Source organism: Blennius ocellaris (genome assembly GCF_963422515.1).
Source record: "Blennius ocellaris genome assembly, chromosome: 11".
Classification (NCBI taxonomy): Eukaryota; Metazoa; Chordata; class Actinopteri; order Blenniiformes; family Blenniidae; genus Blennius; species Blennius ocellaris.
The window spans coordinates 15,089,771-15,108,701 of NC_137660.1; the positions used below are offsets into that span (position 1 = coordinate 15,089,771).

At 43.1% G+C, this 18,931-nt stretch overlaps 2 protein-coding genes across 2 annotated transcripts; one reads left to right on the forward strand and one right to left on the reverse strand.

The window, feature by feature from the left end:
* Positions 1-541: 541 nt before the first annotated feature.
* On the forward strand, positions 542-7,877 carry polg (polymerase (DNA directed), gamma; the record flags this gene model as incomplete). The annotated part of the gene is made up of 22 exons (XM_080504257.1): positions 542-1,113; positions 1,216-1,411; positions 1,547-1,714; positions 1,827-1,973; positions 2,114-2,193; positions 2,294-2,476; positions 2,600-2,742; positions 2,878-3,001; positions 3,096-3,320; positions 3,459-3,576; positions 4,002-4,085; positions 4,237-4,347; positions 4,444-4,604; positions 4,693-4,746; positions 4,835-4,952; positions 5,268-5,403; positions 5,689-5,935; positions 6,025-6,147; positions 6,240-6,408; positions 6,644-6,852; positions 6,939-7,099; positions 7,737-7,877. The coding sequence occupies 22 exons, from the start codon at positions 542-544 to the stop codon at positions 7,799-7,801; spliced, it is 3,594 nt and encodes a 1,197-aa protein (XP_080360383.1). The 3' UTR covers positions 7,802-7,877.
* On the reverse strand, positions 7,834-17,239 carry fanci (FA complementation group I). The gene is made up of 35 exons (XM_080504258.1): positions 17,141-17,239; positions 16,884-17,037; positions 16,730-16,787; positions 16,549-16,590; positions 16,309-16,432; positions 16,125-16,210; positions 15,908-16,040; positions 15,743-15,820; positions 15,515-15,651; positions 14,925-15,105; positions 14,746-14,833; positions 14,508-14,638; positions 14,358-14,428; positions 14,111-14,225; positions 13,871-13,993; positions 13,639-13,707; positions 13,457-13,558; positions 13,186-13,368; positions 12,897-13,018; positions 12,638-12,799; positions 12,008-12,187; positions 11,147-11,313; positions 10,974-11,056; positions 10,482-10,598; positions 10,339-10,390; positions 9,876-10,003; positions 9,498-9,563; positions 9,293-9,389; positions 8,993-9,177; positions 8,854-8,910; positions 8,697-8,756; positions 8,544-8,618; positions 8,360-8,455; positions 8,155-8,256; positions 7,834-7,957 (listed from the first exon to the last, which is right to left on the reverse strand). The coding sequence occupies exons 1-35, from the start codon at positions 17,228-17,230 to the stop codon at positions 7,895-7,897; spliced, it is 3,777 nt and encodes a 1,258-aa protein (XP_080360384.1). The 5' UTR covers positions 17,231-17,239; the 3' UTR covers positions 7,834-7,894.
* Between the last annotated feature and the right edge of the window lie 1,692 nt (positions 17,240-18,931).

Consider the following 18,931-nt stretch of genomic DNA (forward strand, 5'->3'; position numbering starts at 1 on the left):
AGACTGAGGTAACTACAATGTGCTGAGGAGTGACTTAAATATGATTTTTTTCTGTACTTTCTTTTTATCTAGCAATATGGTATACAGGTGATGTTGTCGCGTTCATAAGACGGCCTGGTTAGCATATCTAGAAAGTGAAATATTGGCGTTGATGAGCTTAATGCATTAGCTTAGCCGCTAAGTGTCAATGTAAACACAGGTATGTAGCAGCTACCATAATATGGAAAGCCAAAACAACTGATGTTCTCCTTCTGTGAAATGAAGCTGGCTATGAAGCAATCCGCCAGTTGTTGTCTAGTGTTGATTTTAAAGTTAGGAGGTCACTTTTTAATTAGATTACCTTTTCTGTGCATGGGACCTGTCAAGTATATATGATACATCCTGGATTATCAAATATGTTCTTTTTGATCTCAGGACGATAAGCATGGATTTAAATACCCAAATGTATGTCAACTGCTTTAACACTTCATTGGATGCCATTTGTTTAGTTTTTTTGCTGTGTCCCTCTCTTTCAGCTGCCTTGAGAAGTCCTGATGAGGTGATGCTTCATGTATTTCGCTGCCCTTTGCGGAGGACTTTCGTCTCTCTGCAATGGCCGGGCCTGCACTCCTTTTACTCCACAGAACCACGCTCGCTTCAGGGCGCCGACTCCACAGAGACCCGCCTGAACCCACTTAACATCCAGATGCTGTCCAGAAATCTCCACGAGCAGATCTTTCGAGGGCAGGAGTCAGAGTACAGAGAAGAAGATGTAGAACGCAGTATTGGGCACTTGCAGAGACACCAGCTGTGGGGGAAGGAAGCATCACTGTTGCCTGATGTTGAGCTCAAACTTCCACAAATGTATGGCAAAAATATTGATGAACACTTTCGCATCTTAGCCCAAAAACAGAGCCTCCCCTATCTTGAGGCTGCCAGTAAGCTGCAACAAGCTGACCTCCCACCAATGCCTCAGGAATGGAGCTGGGAGGTAGGATGGACTCGGTATGGGTCTGATGGGGACTGCCAGAAAGTTGATTTTCCAGAGGAATCTGCGCTAGTGTTCGATGTGGAAGTGTGCATAACAGAGGGACAGTGTCCCACACTGGCTGTTGCTGTGTCCCCAACAAACTGGTGAGGACTTGCTTTAATTCTACTAATACGGCATACGAAAAGCAAACCCGACATGTAATTGTAAATGAAAAGCAGGAAGGTATTAATGTTCATATTTGCTAGGTATTCCTGGTGCAGTAAACGTCTGATTGAAGAGAGATACACCTGGTCAAACCAGCTCACCCTTGCTGACCTCATCCCACTAGAGACACCATTTAACTCTGTGCGTCCTCCCGGGGGTCAGTGGAAAGAAAGGCTTGTGGTGGGCCATAATGTCAGCTTTGATCGCTCTTTCATTAAGGAGCAGTATCTGCTAAAGGTTAGTATTCTGAAAAATATATTCTCAAGTTGGCTACATGAGAGGGAAGAGAAATAGGAACTGTCTGCTCCAGGAGCAGACAGTTCCTATCACACAATTCATTTTGCATATCAATGTGTTGTCCTTCCTTTTAAGGGTTCAAAGGTACGTTTCATAGACACAATGAGCTTACACATGGCAATCTCAGGGCTGACGGGTTTCCAGCGCACACTGTGGATGGCCAACAAGTTAGGTAAAAAGAAGGGCCTTCAGGAAGTCAAAGCACACATCAAGAAAACTGGACAGAAAAGAGAAGGACCAATGGTTTGTACGCTTTTTAACCATACTATTCCTACATTATGCATTCTGACTAATATTTGGCTTTTGTGAAAACTTCATCAGCATATCTTGGTCTGTAATGGTGTTTTGATTATAGGTAGGCGCATGGGACTGGGTAAACATCAGCAGCATTAACAATTTGGCTGACGTCCATGCTCTGTATGTGGGAGGGCCGCCGCTGCAGAAAGAAGCCAGAGAGATCTTTGTGAAGGGGAGCATGATGGATGTCAGGAACAACTTCCAGGTCGGAAGTTCAGGATGAATTGTTTCATAAATTGTCAGTTAACTGTTGTTCTTGTGGGGGACATCCAGGTTTTCTCGCCATTTAGTATTATCATGAGAAGGACTTACATAAAATAAATGTGCATTTGCTGCCACCTACAGGAGTTAATGAAGTATTGCGCTATGGACGTTCAAGCAACACATGAGATCTTCACCGAGCAACTCCCCCTTTTCATGGAGAGGTCAAAAAAGCAATTCCAACAAATATTCTTTCATACACACCCTAATAAATGTGTATTGTTCACATATAGTAATAATGTTTCCTCTCCTGTGTTGTGTAAGGTGTCCTCATCCAGTGACACTTGCCGGGATGCTGGAGATGGGCGTGAGTTACCTGCCTGTTAATCAAAGCTGGAGACGATACCTTGAAGATTCTCAGGATGTTTATGAAGAGCTGGAGAGAGAGATGAAGAAGTCTCTCATGACTTTAGCAGATGATGCCTGTCAGCTCCTTCAAGACGGCAGGTACCTGAACCCCATTGCATTGTGGTATTCAATGTGATGCCTACAATAATGTTTTCAAAAGGAATACAAGTCTGTATTTACAATGTGAAAATCAATTATATGATTTCTGTTTATTTATTGAAGATACAAAGACGATCCTTGGCTTTGGGACCTTGACTGGGACGTGCAGGAGTTTAAGCAGAAGAAAGTTGCAACCAGCAAGAAGAAAACTTCCAAAAAAGCAGCTGAAATGAAAGCTGCTACTCCTCTCCCGGAGTGGGAAGAAGGTGGATGCATAGTTTAGTTTTCCCATTGGCACATCTCTTTTTAAATCAGCGTTCAATCTGTGCAGTACCAAAGCATTGTGAGAAGGATAGGGATACAACAACAGACAAGATCATGTACATGAACTGTTCCATTAGACCCAGGTCCACCCACTGAGGAGGAGGTGGCTGGCCCTTGCACCAGCAGACTGGCTGTTGACAAGCTGAAGGAGACGGTGGACCGACTTCCAAAGAGAAGACAACATCTGCCAGGACATCCAGGGTGAGCCGACGACCAAACACCACAAAGCCGTCTGTTATCTGTTCCTCAAACAGTGGGGAATCACTCCTCCATCACCCCTCACCTCGTCTTCCAGGTGGTATCGTAAGCTGTGTGAGAAGATGTCTGATGACGACAGCTGGTCACCAGGAGCCAGCCTCATCAGTCTGCAGATGAGGCTAACCCCAAAGCTGATGGGTCTGACGTGGGACGGGTTCCCGCTGCATTACACCGAGAAACATGGGTGGGGATATCTGGTGCCTGGACGCAGGGATAATTTCAATCAGCAGGAGGAAAACACGGGACCTGTCTGTCCACACAGGTACTTGATAAAGTTCAAACGCAGTGAGGTCCAAACTTATCACAACATGGCAGTGTGACAATCATACATGAGTGATGAATGGTTTTACCAGAGATTACAGTATAGCACGTGTAGTTAAAGCTGCGTTATGTTTTACAGAGCGATTGAGAATGTTCACAGAGAGTATTGTGAGCAAAATAGCAAGGGACAGCCTGGGAATCTGGACTCCAGCCCTGCAGAGGACGTCAGTTGGACAGACAGCACAGTATGGCAAAAGGTGCATTATATGTTTGTGGTGTGAAATGATTCAAGTATTGTGGTTTTTGAACTTTTTTTTAAAGTCACAACCTCTTTAAACCTGAACAAACATGACATTTGCACAACTCACTCTTGCTTTTGAATAATATAAGAGATCTTCATGTACTTTCACCAAAAAATGAGTTAATCTTCTGAATAAATCGTTATGATTTTATAGGGTGCACATTCACATAATGCAAAGCTGTGAAAGTAGGAAAATTGGTTTTCAAGACTTGTAAATTGTTCTGGGATTAAAGAAAAAAAAAATGAGGAGTCAACATTACTTGAGCTATTGTTTCCACCTCCATACTCCTAAGTTAAGTCAAGTGTTATATAAGATGGATAAATACATGAAAGTGCTGTTTAGTTTAGTGTTGAAGACATTTATTTCTCCTGCTGTGTAAGGTGGAAGAGTTAAGTTCTCTGGAAAGTTTGTCAGAGGAAAATGGAATCAAGACAATGCAAAGTGTGCGGCAGAAGAAAAAGATGGTGAGCAAACTGTTTATCTATATTCTATATTAACATGCATAAATAAGTATTTCAGTCTTTGTTCATTTACCATCTGGCGCTGCATATCTTGGTACCATTGTGTTTTTATTTTTTAATTGTCAATGATGTGCTTTGTATTGTGCATCGACAGCCTGAAGACCTTCATCATGTGGAGGGTCAGAGTCATTGTCATCACCATGGAAATGGCCCGTACAATGATGTAGATATTCCAGGTTGCTGGTTTTTTAAATTACCACATAAGGTGAAGAGATGTTGCATTGCTTATGCTAAATGATCTGTATACGCAGCATGTGGCACCATTGCGTTCACGGTTTGACTTGGAAGCTTCTGTTACCAGGATGGCAATCACAACAATGTCGGCAGCCCTTTCTCAAAAGACTTCCTGGCTAAAATGGAGGACGGTACTCTACGAGCGGGAAGAGGCGGGACGAACGCCACGCGAGCTCTGGAGATCAACAAGATGATGTCCTTCTGGAGGAATGCCCAAAAACGGATCAGGTGACCATGAGTTTCCACAGTCATTCAAGATGAAGTTCTTGAAGCTAAAAAAATGTTGCATGCATGTTTTTTTTTTTTTCCTGATCAGTTCTCAGATGGTGCTGTGGCTCAGAAAGGGAGAGCTTCCTCGTATTGTCAGCAGGTATACTAAAAGTAATTCTGTAATCAGTCGTGTCGTTAAGCGGAGATTTGTCATTGCTGGATGTGACGGTCTTGTCCGTCTTTCAAAGGCACAAAGAGTTTGACGAGGAGGGTCAGTACGGTGCCATCCTGCCTCAGGTTGTCACTGCTGGAACAGTGACACGTCGATCAGTGGAGCCAACATGGCTGACTGCCAGCAATGCTCGGGTAGGACCAGTCAGTCCAGACAGTCCGAAATCACTGAGGTTACTCCCAATCTGGACGACATCAGGGGGAGGAGATCATTTAAACAAATCTAAACTAAACTAACTAAATGCATTTTCAGTTTTATGCTGCGCTTTTCTTAATGAAACCATTTTGTTTTTGAAATTTGATTTTCACTTCACTCTCAATGTTTCCCTCTGTGTACTTGAAATGTTCAATTCTTGACAAAATGTTCACGTGTTTATATTAGTTATATATAAATAATATACTTTATGATGCACTTTATTACTTCTTTTTTGGCACATTATGTGTTGACAGCGGGATCGGGTGGGCAGTGAGCTGAAGGCGATGGTGCAGGTACCGCCTGGATATCACCTGGTGGGAGCCGACGTCGACTCTCAGGAGTTGTGGATTGCTGCTGTGCTCGGAGAGGCTCACTTCGCTGGCATGCACGGTGAAAGTTTTTGCTTTGCCTCTTGTTCATTTCTGGATATTATATACAAGGATGGAGATGTGCATAATGCTGTAGGTTGTGGATATGGTTGTATTATGGTTGTATTAATAGATTAATTGTGCTTAAAATCGAGTATAAATGTACATATGTTTAAAAAACGGTCAGATTTATATGTCTGAAATAAAATAAAAATAAATAATCCTCATCATCCTTAAGGACATGGTTTTTGTGTTGTACCTCGAAGCCTGTGATGGTAACTGTACATTTAATGTTTCTGTGCTGCAGGTTGCACGGCATTTGGCTGGATGACCCTCCAAGGAAAAAAGAGTCAGGGCACAGACCTGCACAGCCGCACTGCAGATGCTGTGGGGATCAGCCGAGAGCATGCCAAGGTCTTCAATTATGGCCGCATATATGGTGCTGGACAACCTTTTGCTGAGAGGCTATTAATGCAATTCAACCACCGCCTCAGCCAGGCAGAAGCGGCTGGTAAAGCCCGGCAGATGTATGCCTTAACGAAGGGTTTACGCAGGTAAGTTTAAGAAGTTTCATGGTTTAAAGTTGGAATTTAATGTTTAGTTAGATGATAATTGCGACTTTTGTTCCTGCTTTATTTGCCAGATACCATTTGTCAGAGGACGGCGAGTGGCTGGTCAAAGAGCTGGATATCGATGTGCAGAGGGAGGAAAATGGAAGCGTCTCTCTCGAGGAACTGCGGAGGATCACGAGGCTGGCATCACAGTGGTGGGGGGAACATTTTAAAGGACAGCCAGCATCCATAATAACCTCAACTGTTTCTCTTTGTTTTGAAACATTCTGCCATATTTTCCCCTCAGCTCTCGGCGGAAGAGGTGGGACATTGTTGGGAAGCGCGTGTGGGCTGGAGGTACAGAGTCGGACATGTTCAACAAACTGGAGAGAATCGCTCAGTCAGCCCAGCCAGCCACTCCTGTTCTGGGCTGCAGGATTAGCAGAGCTCTGGAGCCCAGTGCTGTTAAAAATGAGGTGAGACATAGCTACTCATCGGCGGTTTGATGTGTCTAAATATTCCTATACAAGACAATGAACCTCAACGCAGCCATGGGTGTGTTTGTGTGCAAATAGGTGAACATGACTTCAGTTTTTTTTGTACTAATACAGCTGTGGAAAATTTTTGTAAAATAGAATTGGGTTTTTTCAGAAGTTATTGCTAATTATTTTGCAGTGGCTGAGAATAGATGATCCAATTTTGTTCCGTCAGTTCATCACCAGTCGAGTAAACTGGGTTGTCCAGAGCTCTGCGGTCGACTATCTCCATCTGATGTTGGTGGCCATGAAGTGGCTGTTTGAGGAGCACGACATCGACGGCCGTTTCTGCATCAGCATCCACGACGAGGTGCGCTACCTGGTCCGCAGCGAAGACCGCCACCGAGCCGCGCTGGCACTTCAGATCACAAACCTGCTGACAAGGTCCGCTTACAGTCAAAATGTTCCAGATGTAGTTGTCAGCTCCCCCCCCCCCCCCCCCCCGATTGAGCCGTTTTTCTTCCGTGCAGGAGCATGTTCGCACACGCGTTAGGGATGCAGGACCTTCCTCAGTCGGTAGCGTTTTTCAGTGCAGTTGACATCGACCAGTGCCTGAGGAAGGAGGTCACTATGGATTGTGTGACTCCCTCCAATCCCACTGGCATGGAACGGCGCTACGGCCTGCCACCTGGTGAGTTGTCCACACCCTCATCCAGCATAGAGCGGGCACACACGACAAGACGTTGCCTTGTACGAGGAATTAAACTCTCAGCTCAGTCTAAATTTAAATAACTTTTCAGTATCTTGAGCTCGAACAGCTCTTAGATCTCTGTAGTAGCTTCACCAAAGGTACATTTAAATAGGCAATTTTTAATAGAACTCTTTAATAGGTTTTGTTTCTATGTCTCTCAGTTTCAAAAGCTGTAATAGATGTCAGATCTTAAGACAATAATTACTTCAAGAGTAAATCATTCAAGTCATGAATTGTAGAGCCGTGCATTTAATATTTTATATCAGCCAAGTTGAGACAAACAAACAACAACACAGGTCTGACTGAGTGAAAGCATAAAATAAACACAAAAACATCTGGAGAAGTTCTGCTCTAAATGTCTTACTGATTCTATGATATGATCCACTTCTTCTCTTTGTAACCAAGTTGTCATGGAGAAGGCTCAATCTAAATAATTTATAACAACGCCAACAACTTAAATGTCAGTTTAGTAGAACTGCATGTGTGTGTAGAAGTACATTTAAAATACATATTTCTTTTGCATGAAGTGAACTTTTGGAACTCAAACATTTAAACAAAGTGTGCAAACTTTCCTTAGGCGAGGCCTTGGACATCTACCAAATCATCAACATCACCAGAGGCTCTCTGAACAAAGGAAGATGACAGCAGTTTAACATTAAGGAAGGGTTTCGAATGGACTGCTGGCTGACTTCTGATCTGCTGGTTGCGTTTAAGTGAGCGGAGTTATGCATCAGCTCACTGCTTTCTCTTCTTGCGTTTGGGTTCTTGCGTCTCCTCTGCATCCTGTGACTCTGCGGGCTGAGAAGTGGAAAATCAGAGATCACACAGCAATCAAACAAAGACACACAGTTATTATCATCACACTCAAGCCATGAAGAAAAAATTTCTGCCACATTCACCAAAGCAGGAAACACTTCCAGCGCTGATATAGTTAAAATCTAATCCACAAAAGGGGGATAGTGTGAAAGACGCGAAGGGCCTGAGCTGGAACGGACCTCCTGACTGTCGCTCTGCTCGCGCAGGGCCGCGTCCAGAGTACTAGGGTTGATGCGGAAATCTCTCGAAGTGCTCAGCTTCATGTACTGCATCAGGTTAACCTGAACAAACACAGGTAGATGTGGGTGAAACAGTCAATTAACTTTTTTTTTTTTGTTGTTGAGTATTACCAGAAGGATTTTATGTAGTTCGGCTGACACCAACCTTTGATTTCTTTGAGAGAGTGATGAGAAACTTCTCGTACTGTTCGATACTGAAGATCAAGTTGGGGATGGCTTTGGTGTCACGCATAAGTTTTGCCTGAATGGGTTCATTAAACAGATTTGTTTAAATTTGAGACTCGTGTATCATTTTTACCATAACCTTTATAAACGATAAACATCCTTACGGAGGCAACAATGTTAACTTCATTCTTCTTCTTTTTCTTCTTGTCATCTGATCCTCCAACACTGAACTCTCCAGCCTTAACAGAAGAAAATAACCTTGAAAGTGAAAAACTTGAGGAGAAAGTTACATGCAAAGCCAAACTTCACTGATGTACCTGTGCATATGTGATGAAAGCGTAGCACTGTGGCGTTAGGTGGGACCCAGATAATTTCACCTGCACATAAAATATCAAGTTACAGTGCCAATAATCCAAAAAGCCTCAAACCAACAAACCCCCATCCCTCCCCCCCCAAAGAATTACTCAGTCTTACCAGCTTTTCAAAGCGAGGTGGAAGAGTTCCATGCTGGCTGCCGCACACTTGAATGTACTGAAATACATGAGGGAAGAAGACATCAGACTAAAATGTATCTGCTGCGCTCTCACTGACAAGCGAAGGAAGAAACACGCACATATTTAACCAGGGTGGTGAGGATGGTGTAGGTGCGTGTCAGGACTTTCAGCAGTGTGATGGTGGGGTTTCCCAAGGGAAGAGCCGTCTGCACCAGTTCGTTTAACGCCGTCAGCAGGGTCCCGAGCTGCAGAGCCACCGCTTTCTGCACCGGATCCTGCTGCGGGGCGCCCTGCGTGTCCTCAGCTGCACGTCAGGACACAAGTTTAGTGCCACGTTCTCATCAATGCCTCTCTCCCCCTCATCCCATCTCAACTCGCTGCATCAATCCGGCCGAGTACAGGTGCGAAAGGCTTCTTACCAGCGTCCGATTTGTCAGAGGCTGCCAGACTTTTCTGTCTGGCAATAAGCCAGTCCACTTCATCAAGCACCCTGTCAGCCTGAGACAGGACCAGCAGCTGGGACAAGAGATTAAAATGATGAAGGCGAGTGCACCGAGAAAAACACTACGGGATGCACGTGTCGTGGCAGATCTGACAGCGGTGCCAGGAAAACCCAACACTCACTGCTGTTGTAGCAGCCGTTTTCATGTTGACGATGGCGAAATGAGACTGTTTCTCCACCTCCACGTCCTAATTGTAGAGAAGGAAAAAGCAGTCTAATCCATTTTATTTGTTCAAACACACCAACACAAGACAGAAAATAGAATCATTCAAATGTACTGTTTTTAATGCCACAATATGTGGGCTGCACCAATTTCACATCAATTCCCTGTAGTAAAGAAAATAATGTAGAATCCAACAGTGTGAAAATAAATCAAATACTATGGCTAATCTTAATATGAACTGAGGTAGTGTGGCCAAGTGAGCAAATTATTCATTTGCAATAGTGTTTCCATGATATGCGGATGCATTGCTTGGTCTCTGGAAACTTGAAAAAGTTACCTGATCAATGTCTCCCAGATGGCTGTGAATATCTTGGCAGAGCTCCAGCAGCAGGCTCACGGGACTCTTATAGAGCACATGAAGGTTGAAGAGAAGTGAGAGCTGCCCCTTTGAGAATGCAGTATCATCTAGTAAAGAAAATTCTTTTTAGAACACACATGACTGTGCCGAGCAAAGAGCAAGGAGATTTGGAATAAGAGGGATGAGCAACTTTAGTAAACGAGATACTTTATTTGTGCTCCTCCAAATTGTAACATTATATAGCAGTGTGTGAAAATTAGAGTTTCTAAATGAACTTGAACAACTAACATAATGGTTGAAAACCTTTTACAGTTTTGGCTCAAATGCCATTTTGTCACTTTGACCTTCACGTGTATTTTACAATACAGTATAAATCGGTGCAATCGGCGGGACTGACGAGGGCTGCATGTGGTCCGTTGGCCACCAGCTTGAGGTCACTCACCAAAACTGGTTTCTTTGCAGATTTTCACCGTCCATGTGATCATCTGAACAAACTGTTGGATAAATGCAGAAGCGTTAAAAGAATACACCCCCCCCCCCCCTCAAAAAAAATGTATTTCCCAAATGAGACAAGAGTTCACGCACCTGTTGGGAGGAGGGGTTCAGTTGGCGTGCGAGCACACCCAAGATGTTGACAAGCAGCTGAGCTTCTTTGCTGTTAAAGCTGTCCTCGCCTGCAGTTAGGTGGGAGAACAGCGCTCTCTTTGACGGGAAAGGAAAAACATGTTATATTGGATCTGCTCCTTTCCTGTTCTGAATCATTTCAATTCCAGACATTTACTGTCACTACACATACTATGACTATTGTTTTTGTACAAGTAAACAAGAACAAAATGGCAACTGTTAAAATAAAACAGCCATCAATGCTTTTGGTTGGTGGAAATAGACAGAATACAAATGGACAATTCAGTAGGAGTAAATACAATACTGAGGAGGTAGTGTCCTGGAAAGGAGTCGTAATGATGTGGTCTATTGTAGTATTTTGTGCAGAGGCTTACATTCTACATTGCACATGAAACCTGCGTGAGAACATGTGTTCAGAGGCCCTGAGATGTAATCATGTCTACGTAGACACACCTGAAACTGCCGGATGTAAGAGTAGTTCATCTCTGAAACACTGCCGTCATTTTGCTTGCCATCATTATCATCATCTGCGATATCTGTAAGGAAAAAAAAAAATACATGAAATATGTTGAATTCTTGCATATTTTGCAAAATCAAATAGACCAGTTTACAGTTCAGTGTCTGACCCATGGTGGAGAGCAGCTGAGTCATCTTGTCCGGGCAGCGCTGCTGGCAAGTTGAGAAGATCCTGAGCAGACCCTCCAAACAAAGCTGAGACAAGCTGCTGTGCTTCTCCTTCTTCGCTGCCTCCTCCACCACACCAGGGATGTTTGAGTAGCGCCACATCAGCACACTGGGACAGCAATTAGATAAAAGACAAGTGAGCGCGCCAAAGGTTCACTGAGAATAAAACCAGGTGTGATTAAAAACTAAAGCAGTGCTTGCTTGCGGTGGCCAAACATGTTGCGCCGAAAGACGAGACGGCAGTCGTGACTTCGACATAACTTCCATAACGATGCAGTGCATTGGACTAACTGAAACACATTGTTAGATTACTGCAATGGTATTTTTTTTTAAAACTCAAACAGCTCCAGAAATTGTATAGATAGGAATTCCTTAATTGTGCAGTCACTTACATTCTGTTCCAAAACTTCCATCATATTAGGTATTTGATCTGTTTTAAGTTTGTTGGTTAAGATGGATTTCATGAAAGTTCAATTGGAGGTGAAAGGCACGCTTGCTCCTTGTTAAATAAATGCTTTCCAAACCGAGTAGATCTGCTTGTTTTGTGAGCATCAGAGATCATATGACAGCATTAAGATTTCCACAAACAAAATGCACAAATGCAGTTATTTTTGAGATCTTTCAGATGGCGGTGCTCAGGTCGGCCACAGTTGCAGTGATTATTATATTGGGCCTGAGCCAACTACAACAAAGTTTCATTTTAATGAGAAATGAAATGACAAATCTATCTATCTATCTATCTATTGTGCAACACAAATGTGAAAACATCAAAAGTGGTGCTATTTAATCTAAGAGATTTTAACCTTGTCATGTCACAGAGGAAACGGAAGGTTTTTTCTGCACTCTGTCCGTCTGGACCGTCTGTGTGTCCCGTTTCTTCCAGTTGTTGGATCTTCTGAACGGCCACACTGACTGCATAGCGCTGAAATTCTCCGCTTGAGCGAAGCACAGACAGAGCCTCCTCTCTGCGCTGAGATTCGTCTCTAAGAAAAAGAAAAAAAACAATTCCCTTGAATGAATTAGTTCTTCCCCGTTGCATAATGTCTGCAAACGAGTTTCAGTTGAGAAAATGTAATTATTTTCAATGAACTCTTGGAATTGGAAACGATTTTACTTCCACTACTAATCACTGTTGTCGGAGGGTGAAATGAAGGTTGCTGGTATGACCATTGGGTGGCGCTCTGGGTCTATAAGCGAAGGTTTCTTGCCATGGGCAGGCTTATGCTGTACATGTTTTGCCTGCTGTATTTGAATGGTGTTGTGGAACCACGAGAAAGGCCAGTTGCTGTATTTGCTTTATGGACTCAATAAAGGATTGATGTTGCATGAAGCAATATATGACCATTCTTGAACATGAGGCAGCAATCGGGATGGTATGCAGAGAAGCAAACAGCATGTCAGCCACGCCAAACTGTGGTCCTTCACTCAATTACCTGAAGAGCGCAGTGACGAGGGTAGAGACAAAGCCCATAGAGAGCAAACTGCGGGCCGTTTTATTTGAGGGTGCTCGACCTTTTCCAGATTTCTCCTTCAAGATCTCAGACAGCTTGTGATAGCAATTAAACAGCTGAAGAAGCTCCTCAAAGCTGTTTTTGCTGAAGAACACAAAAACAAATAAATCAATGGAAAAAAATAAAAACACTTCTGAACACAGCTGTGAAATCCACCACAAAACGAGAAGATGTTCGCTACCTGTAGTTGGCTTTGTTGAAGTTGTACTCCATGAGGACCTCATACACCCCCATCACCAGCACAGCGTAGATGTTGTTCTTCACTCCAACACCGGACCCAAGTGAAAACTCTGCTGACTTATCCTGATCATCAAATTAGAAAGTGGGGGAAAAAAAACAACTTAAGACAATATTTCCAGTGCCACAATTTTAAAAACTGAAAAGCACAGGGATATCAACTGTGAAAGCAGTCGACCTACTACTTTGTGTGTTGTTGTTTTTTTACCACGTTTTTTTTTGTAAATACATACCAGCTCAAAGTCTTCCAGCTCACTCTTGATCATGCGCCTTGTCATGCTCTCCAAAATTGTGTGCAAGTCCGACTGATATCCGTCCTCCTCTTCATCGTCGCTGCCATCGGCATCAGGATTGGCTGACTTTTGCATGTTTTGCAGACACAGCAAACACTGCACAGTACAGCTCACCAGATGTGCCTGGAATATAATAAACGCTATTCCTAGTATACCAGCACGGCTATAATACAGCTGCAGAAATAAATCCATACTGTGCAGATGAGCGTACCAGAGGCTCCTGGAGAAAGACTTGGTCTCCATGAGCAGTGATGCACGGCTCCAGTTTCACCGGGGGCAGAAGGTCTTGTTCAGGTTCGTAGTATCTTTTCAGCTGGAGATACAAAGACTTGAAATGTACTTCTCAGGCCGACAACTGTACAAAACACACCATGTACGAGGGCACGGACATACCTGCGAGATGAGAGTCTGCATGATGGAGCTCGCGAGTTGAGAATTGCGACGAAGGACGTCATAGAAACCCTGAAGAGTGTTAAGAACAAAATCACACTCCAGGACATTTTTCCATAAAGTAATGTAAACTGTAATATAAACTATAAAAGTGTTTCCTCGGCTTAGGAAGCAGCAGTCTGACCAGTATGTTTCAAATCAGCCCATGAATGTGACGGATGGGAAAAAGTCTGACCTCGTAGAGCATCAGGCGCACGTCAGCCTGTTGGCCAAGGCAGCGACGCAGGCTGCTGAGGATCTCCAGGCAGAACGCTTCATTTGCAGCAGAGTTGTAACGAGAGTGGACATCTACTTGGACCTATTGCCGAGGTTCAAAGAAGAGAGAAATTGCTGACTCGATCCAGCAACAGGCATTCCAAAGCTCCCTTGTTACAGACGCTTACAGGTCATGTGCAGATGTGGACTGAAAGTGTACCTGGCTGGAAGAGATGGCCTGGCTGCACTGACTGGAAGCCAAGCTGCCCAACACTTTGAAGTTCTTGAGCAGCAACAAGAAACCAGTCACTGCAGACTTCCTGCCATCCAAATGGCTAGTGGATAGAAAATGGTGATGAGAAATCAATTTAGCAGCAAAACTCTGCGGACAAGCCTTCTTTCCTAATCGAGGCCACAGCTGTCCACACTTGTAAGCATCGTCTGGATAAAAGCACATCAGTGCTTACCTGGAAAACATGGCTTTGCGAAGAACTAAAATTAAGGCATCTTTCAGAGACATGCTGACCTTGAGAAGGGGCTGGAGAATCAGAGAAGATCAGATTAGGTAACAAAGACCTCTAAAATGTGTACATGCTTCTGTCTCTCTGTGCAACTACCTGAACGGCTTTCAGTAGACCCTGAACTGTAGACAAGGGCAAGTATGACAAGTGGTCAAATGTCTCCGTCAGCTTGCAGGATGACTCCAAAAGGATCATGGGAGCAGAGATCACAATATCAGAAAAAAGATCTGGGTCAACAAAAAAAAAAAAAAAAGAGGATGAAGTTACAACACTGCCAAATTAGCCTTTAGATGCATCTCACTGACAGCAAAATCTATCGGTTGTATTAGATTACCTAGGTAATGATTGACTGGTGAGGCTGACTTGGCGACCAGTCGATTCAAGACCTGCTCAAGTATCTCGCTTCTGATTGGTTCGTGCACCTGTCGCGGAGAAACCCAAACAGAGCAGCATAAACATGTGGTGCGTATCGGTCATTTACCGTGTGGTAATCAGATGAAAACGAAATGTTACCTTGAAGCCCTGAAGGAGCACCTGTCCTCCGAGCTTACATGCCAGCTGAGTCGGGGTCCGGGCTACAGTAACAGACGCCTCTGTTGCTTTGCCAAACGGTCCAGGTTTGGGTCCAAACGTGTCCATGAGGAAGAAGCCCAGCTGCACCAGTCCTTGAGTGACATGGTCCCATCCAAACACACTAAGAAGGTGGAGAGACGCAATCCACGTGAGCCGACAACTTATAAAATCATGTTCGTGTGAACAAGATTTTAGATCATTTCAGCTTTTATTACCAGAGACACTCGGTTATATAACTCCAATTCATAGTGATTGAAACATTTTATTGACACTTTCTCTGCAGAGCTGAAATACAGTTACAACAAATTAAAGATACTATATGAATTTTAAGGGAATTTCAGTGTAAAAACATGTATTTTTCCCCAGTTAAAGATAAAATTAGAACCATCACTTTTGAAGGTTTTATTAAAAACATCAACTATCTTATCTGACCAGTCCAGGGTGTACCCTGAACTCACCCATAGTCAGCTGAAATTGGCTGCTAAAGACCAAAATATGAGTAGTAAAGGAAAATGACTTTTCACTCTGACCTGTTCTTCACTGCGTCCACTATCATTTGAGCCACACTGCAGCGTCTTGGCACGATGTCCTGCAAGAACTTGGAGCCCTGCTGCAGCTGATCATCCTTGAAGCTCTTGATGATTGCCCCTTTCAAAAGGTCGAACACCTACTCAAAACAGGAAAATAAAGAGAACAATGTGTGGACAAGTAAAACACAGTGAAACAAGAACCAAACAAGTGGTGCAAAGAACCGTCACCTGCTCTTCGTAACGCTGGATACGAGCCACCGAGAGCAACAGGGCAGCACTGAAAGGACACAGGTCCTCATAGGATGTCTGCAGAGGTGCAATCAAGATTTATGGCACAGAAGACATTACGAATCCCATTGAAATGTGAAAAAAAACCCAGATATAGTTTATGACCTTGAAGCTTTTCAGGAATTCTCTTCCGAGCTCATGGTTGAGTCGTATCGCGAAGACTATGTGGAGAATGACAGTGCCCTCCACGTGTCTGAGCTGGTCCTGTGGAATCGACTGAACCTCGAGATCCAGGCTCCTGAGGAAGAGGCAGCAGAAAGAAACTATCAGTAAAATTCAGAGTGAACAATGTATTGCAATATTCTGTGTTTCAATCGCTCACTCTCCGTGTTTCTGCTCCTCCTCCTGGCGAATATCTTGCTCTTTAAAAAAAGCGACGATTCCATCCAATACTTGCCTCTTACAACCCTGGAAGAGAGCATGACAAATATTCACTTAATTACTAAAAAGAGAAGAAAAAAAAAAGATTACCATAGCCTCAAATCAACATGATGTTTGACACACACCTTCGCTGATAACAGAAGCAGCTGGTAAACCAAAGGAGGGATCTCCTGCAAATCTAATTTGGTGAACATTCGCAGTGCTTTCTCCACCACAAACTGCAGCTCCTCAGAGGACAAGGGAACATCTCTGCAACGGAGCATTTTACCGGACATAAACAAAAAGCAAAAGTAGAAATGGAAGAATACTGAATTAAACTGAACTGTGTCAGAGCATTTGATTGGTCTTTGAATAAAAGATATTACCTGAACATGGTGGTCAAGTGGATAACACACTGAGGGTCCCATCTATATAAAATCAACAAAAAACAGCCATACAGCAACTAGAATTTGTAATACCCTAAACGTCAGGGAAAAGGGAGTACAATGCTGTCCAGCAATCTCTCAAACATACTGTGGTGTTATTTAAAGCCTGAGGTCTCCTCACCTGCTTGAGCAGAGGGTGTTAATCAGCTGTTTTTTGTATTCTTCACCACTGAGTTCCCCTAAGAAACATAAAACATTATAACCTTAAAAAAAAAAAGGGCACCTTGCGGATGATAACATCTACATATTTGGCGAGGCTTTTAGATGCGAGTTACCTTTCCCATAGGACAAGGCTTCACAGGCTGCAAGTGCAGTGAGGACCGTGGGAAACAGCTCCAAGGATTTCCCAATGCCTTTTTTCCCACCTTTGATGGCGTCGACAAAAAGAGATGCCAATTGTATAAGCGATGGCCCGGACAGCGTATGAGTCTGTGTTTACAACCGAGAAGGCAAGGAATTAGACACACTGGACACAGGAATGAAAAGCAAAACTCAGTGCAATATGTTCAGACGTGCCCGATGTTGATTTTACCTCCAGCATCAGCAGTCCAATGATATCAGCAACCACATCAGCCTGAAGGTCCCCGGACTCACACAGAGGGATGAGATGCTCGTACAGCATCAGTCTGCGTTTTGATCCTTCACTGGTACTGGCTGGAGAGCCTAAACAAACAAGACTCAAATAAGGCTTTACATGTCCTGCACATCCCATTCAGTCATACGTCAAATATAACTCATGATTCCTCCGAGAGATCTGCCTATTCAACACAGTGACACCTGAGTATACATACCTTTAAATATGCCTTTAACCACGGCACTGACCTTGCTCTTTAGTGAACTGTTGGTGATTACAGTGAGGAGCTGGAAAGCAGGTAAACAAAGAGCAAACAAAATAATAAACAAACAAACAAACACGTTATTAAAAGTTAGCACATCTGAAATTACTGCACATATTATAGTAATTAAAGAAACTTACTTGATCATTTGAAAGAGAGGACAGGTACTTCTGAAGCTCAGTAGTGGTGTCTTCACCTGACAGTGAGATGATCTTTTCCAGTGCTGCCATCATGATCCAGATAGCTGGTAAACCACTCAATAAGTCCCGCTAGCTCAGCTGTGTCCTTACTTTCACTTCGATTCGTTTTTTCAACAGTTTAGTCAATAACACTAATACATGTCTGCCGCGTCACTTCAATAACATTTAGAAAAGTTCCCGCGTGTAGCCTTTTCCGGTTCTGCGTCAGGGTTGCCATGTTTGACTCAAACAGTCGCATAATCTATTTAACGATATTCAGCTGTAGAGGGCAATACGCTAAATATAAGTACATTCGATGCGACGGTAATTTAAGTTATCCTGTAAGATAATCCACAAAACGAGTGTCAAAACGAAATATTTCGTGGAAAACCTCCATGTTTTGAGCCATGTCAACATCTACGTAACCATTGCTTTGGTTGCCAGGTCGTTGAACCGCAAGTACATTTTCGTGTTTTCTGCTCCCTTTCCTTTCTACAGTTGACCCTAATTGTGTGTATTTGCTGGTTGAACCTTTGTCTAACTGTATAAGAAGTGAATTGTGCTACAAGCTGTTCAAAATGCAGCGTTCAGGCTTTTTATAGCAGCAAAGAAGCAGGATATCTGGTACGTTAGAGATGTCACAACTGCACAGCGGGCGTCAATATTGCGCTTCTTTTGGAATGGATGCGTATGTGAGTGGCTCTAGACGAACTCCAAAATAAAATTCCTAAAATTCATATGACCAGATTATAGTTAGTTGAATAAAATGGGCATAGGAACTGATATGGTTGTAGTGCGGGCCAGTGGCGCAATGGATAACGCGTCTGACTACGGATCAGAAGATTCTAGGTTCGACTCCTGGCTGGCTCGACTCACTTTTTTTTTTCCAACTTGATTCATTGTTCGACCCCCGGCTCCTTCGCCTTCTTTTATTTCCCGACAGCTTGCAATGCTGATTTGAGATTCGATTCCTGGCTGGTTCGTCGAACTTTTTTTTTTTTATTCCGACAGTTTCCAATGATGAAACTTGTCGATATCATCACAATCTTTCATCAGCATGTCTTGTTATTCCCTGCATCGTAATAATTATAATAATAATGGTAATGATTATACATGATAATATGTAATATTACTATGAAATCCATACACTATATAATTTATATACATTACACATACGAAATATTACACGAGATATACGTACATATATTACATTTTATATTACATTGATAAGATATCATATTTTTCATCTTTATTTTTTGAGTACAGTCATCATAATAAAAGAGCAAATTAAGGTAACCTATTGTTGCA

What these genes read in the sequence shown, in the direction of transcription:
- fanci (XM_080504258.1), bottom strand. Translation starts at nt 17,230, where the DNA reads ATGCTGTACGAGCATCTCATCCCTCTGTGTGAGTCCGGGGACCTTCAG. An exon ending in TGAACCCCTCCTCCCAACAG is followed by an intron (nt 10,391 to 10,481) that starts GTGCGTGAACTC and finishes TTTATCCAACAG; the next exon opens with TTTGTTCAGATGATCACATG. An exon ending in AGCAGAGCGACAGTCAGGAG is followed by an intron (nt 7,958 to 8,154) that starts GTCCGTTCCAGC and finishes TCCACTTCTCAG; the next exon opens with CCCGCAGAGTCACAGGATGC.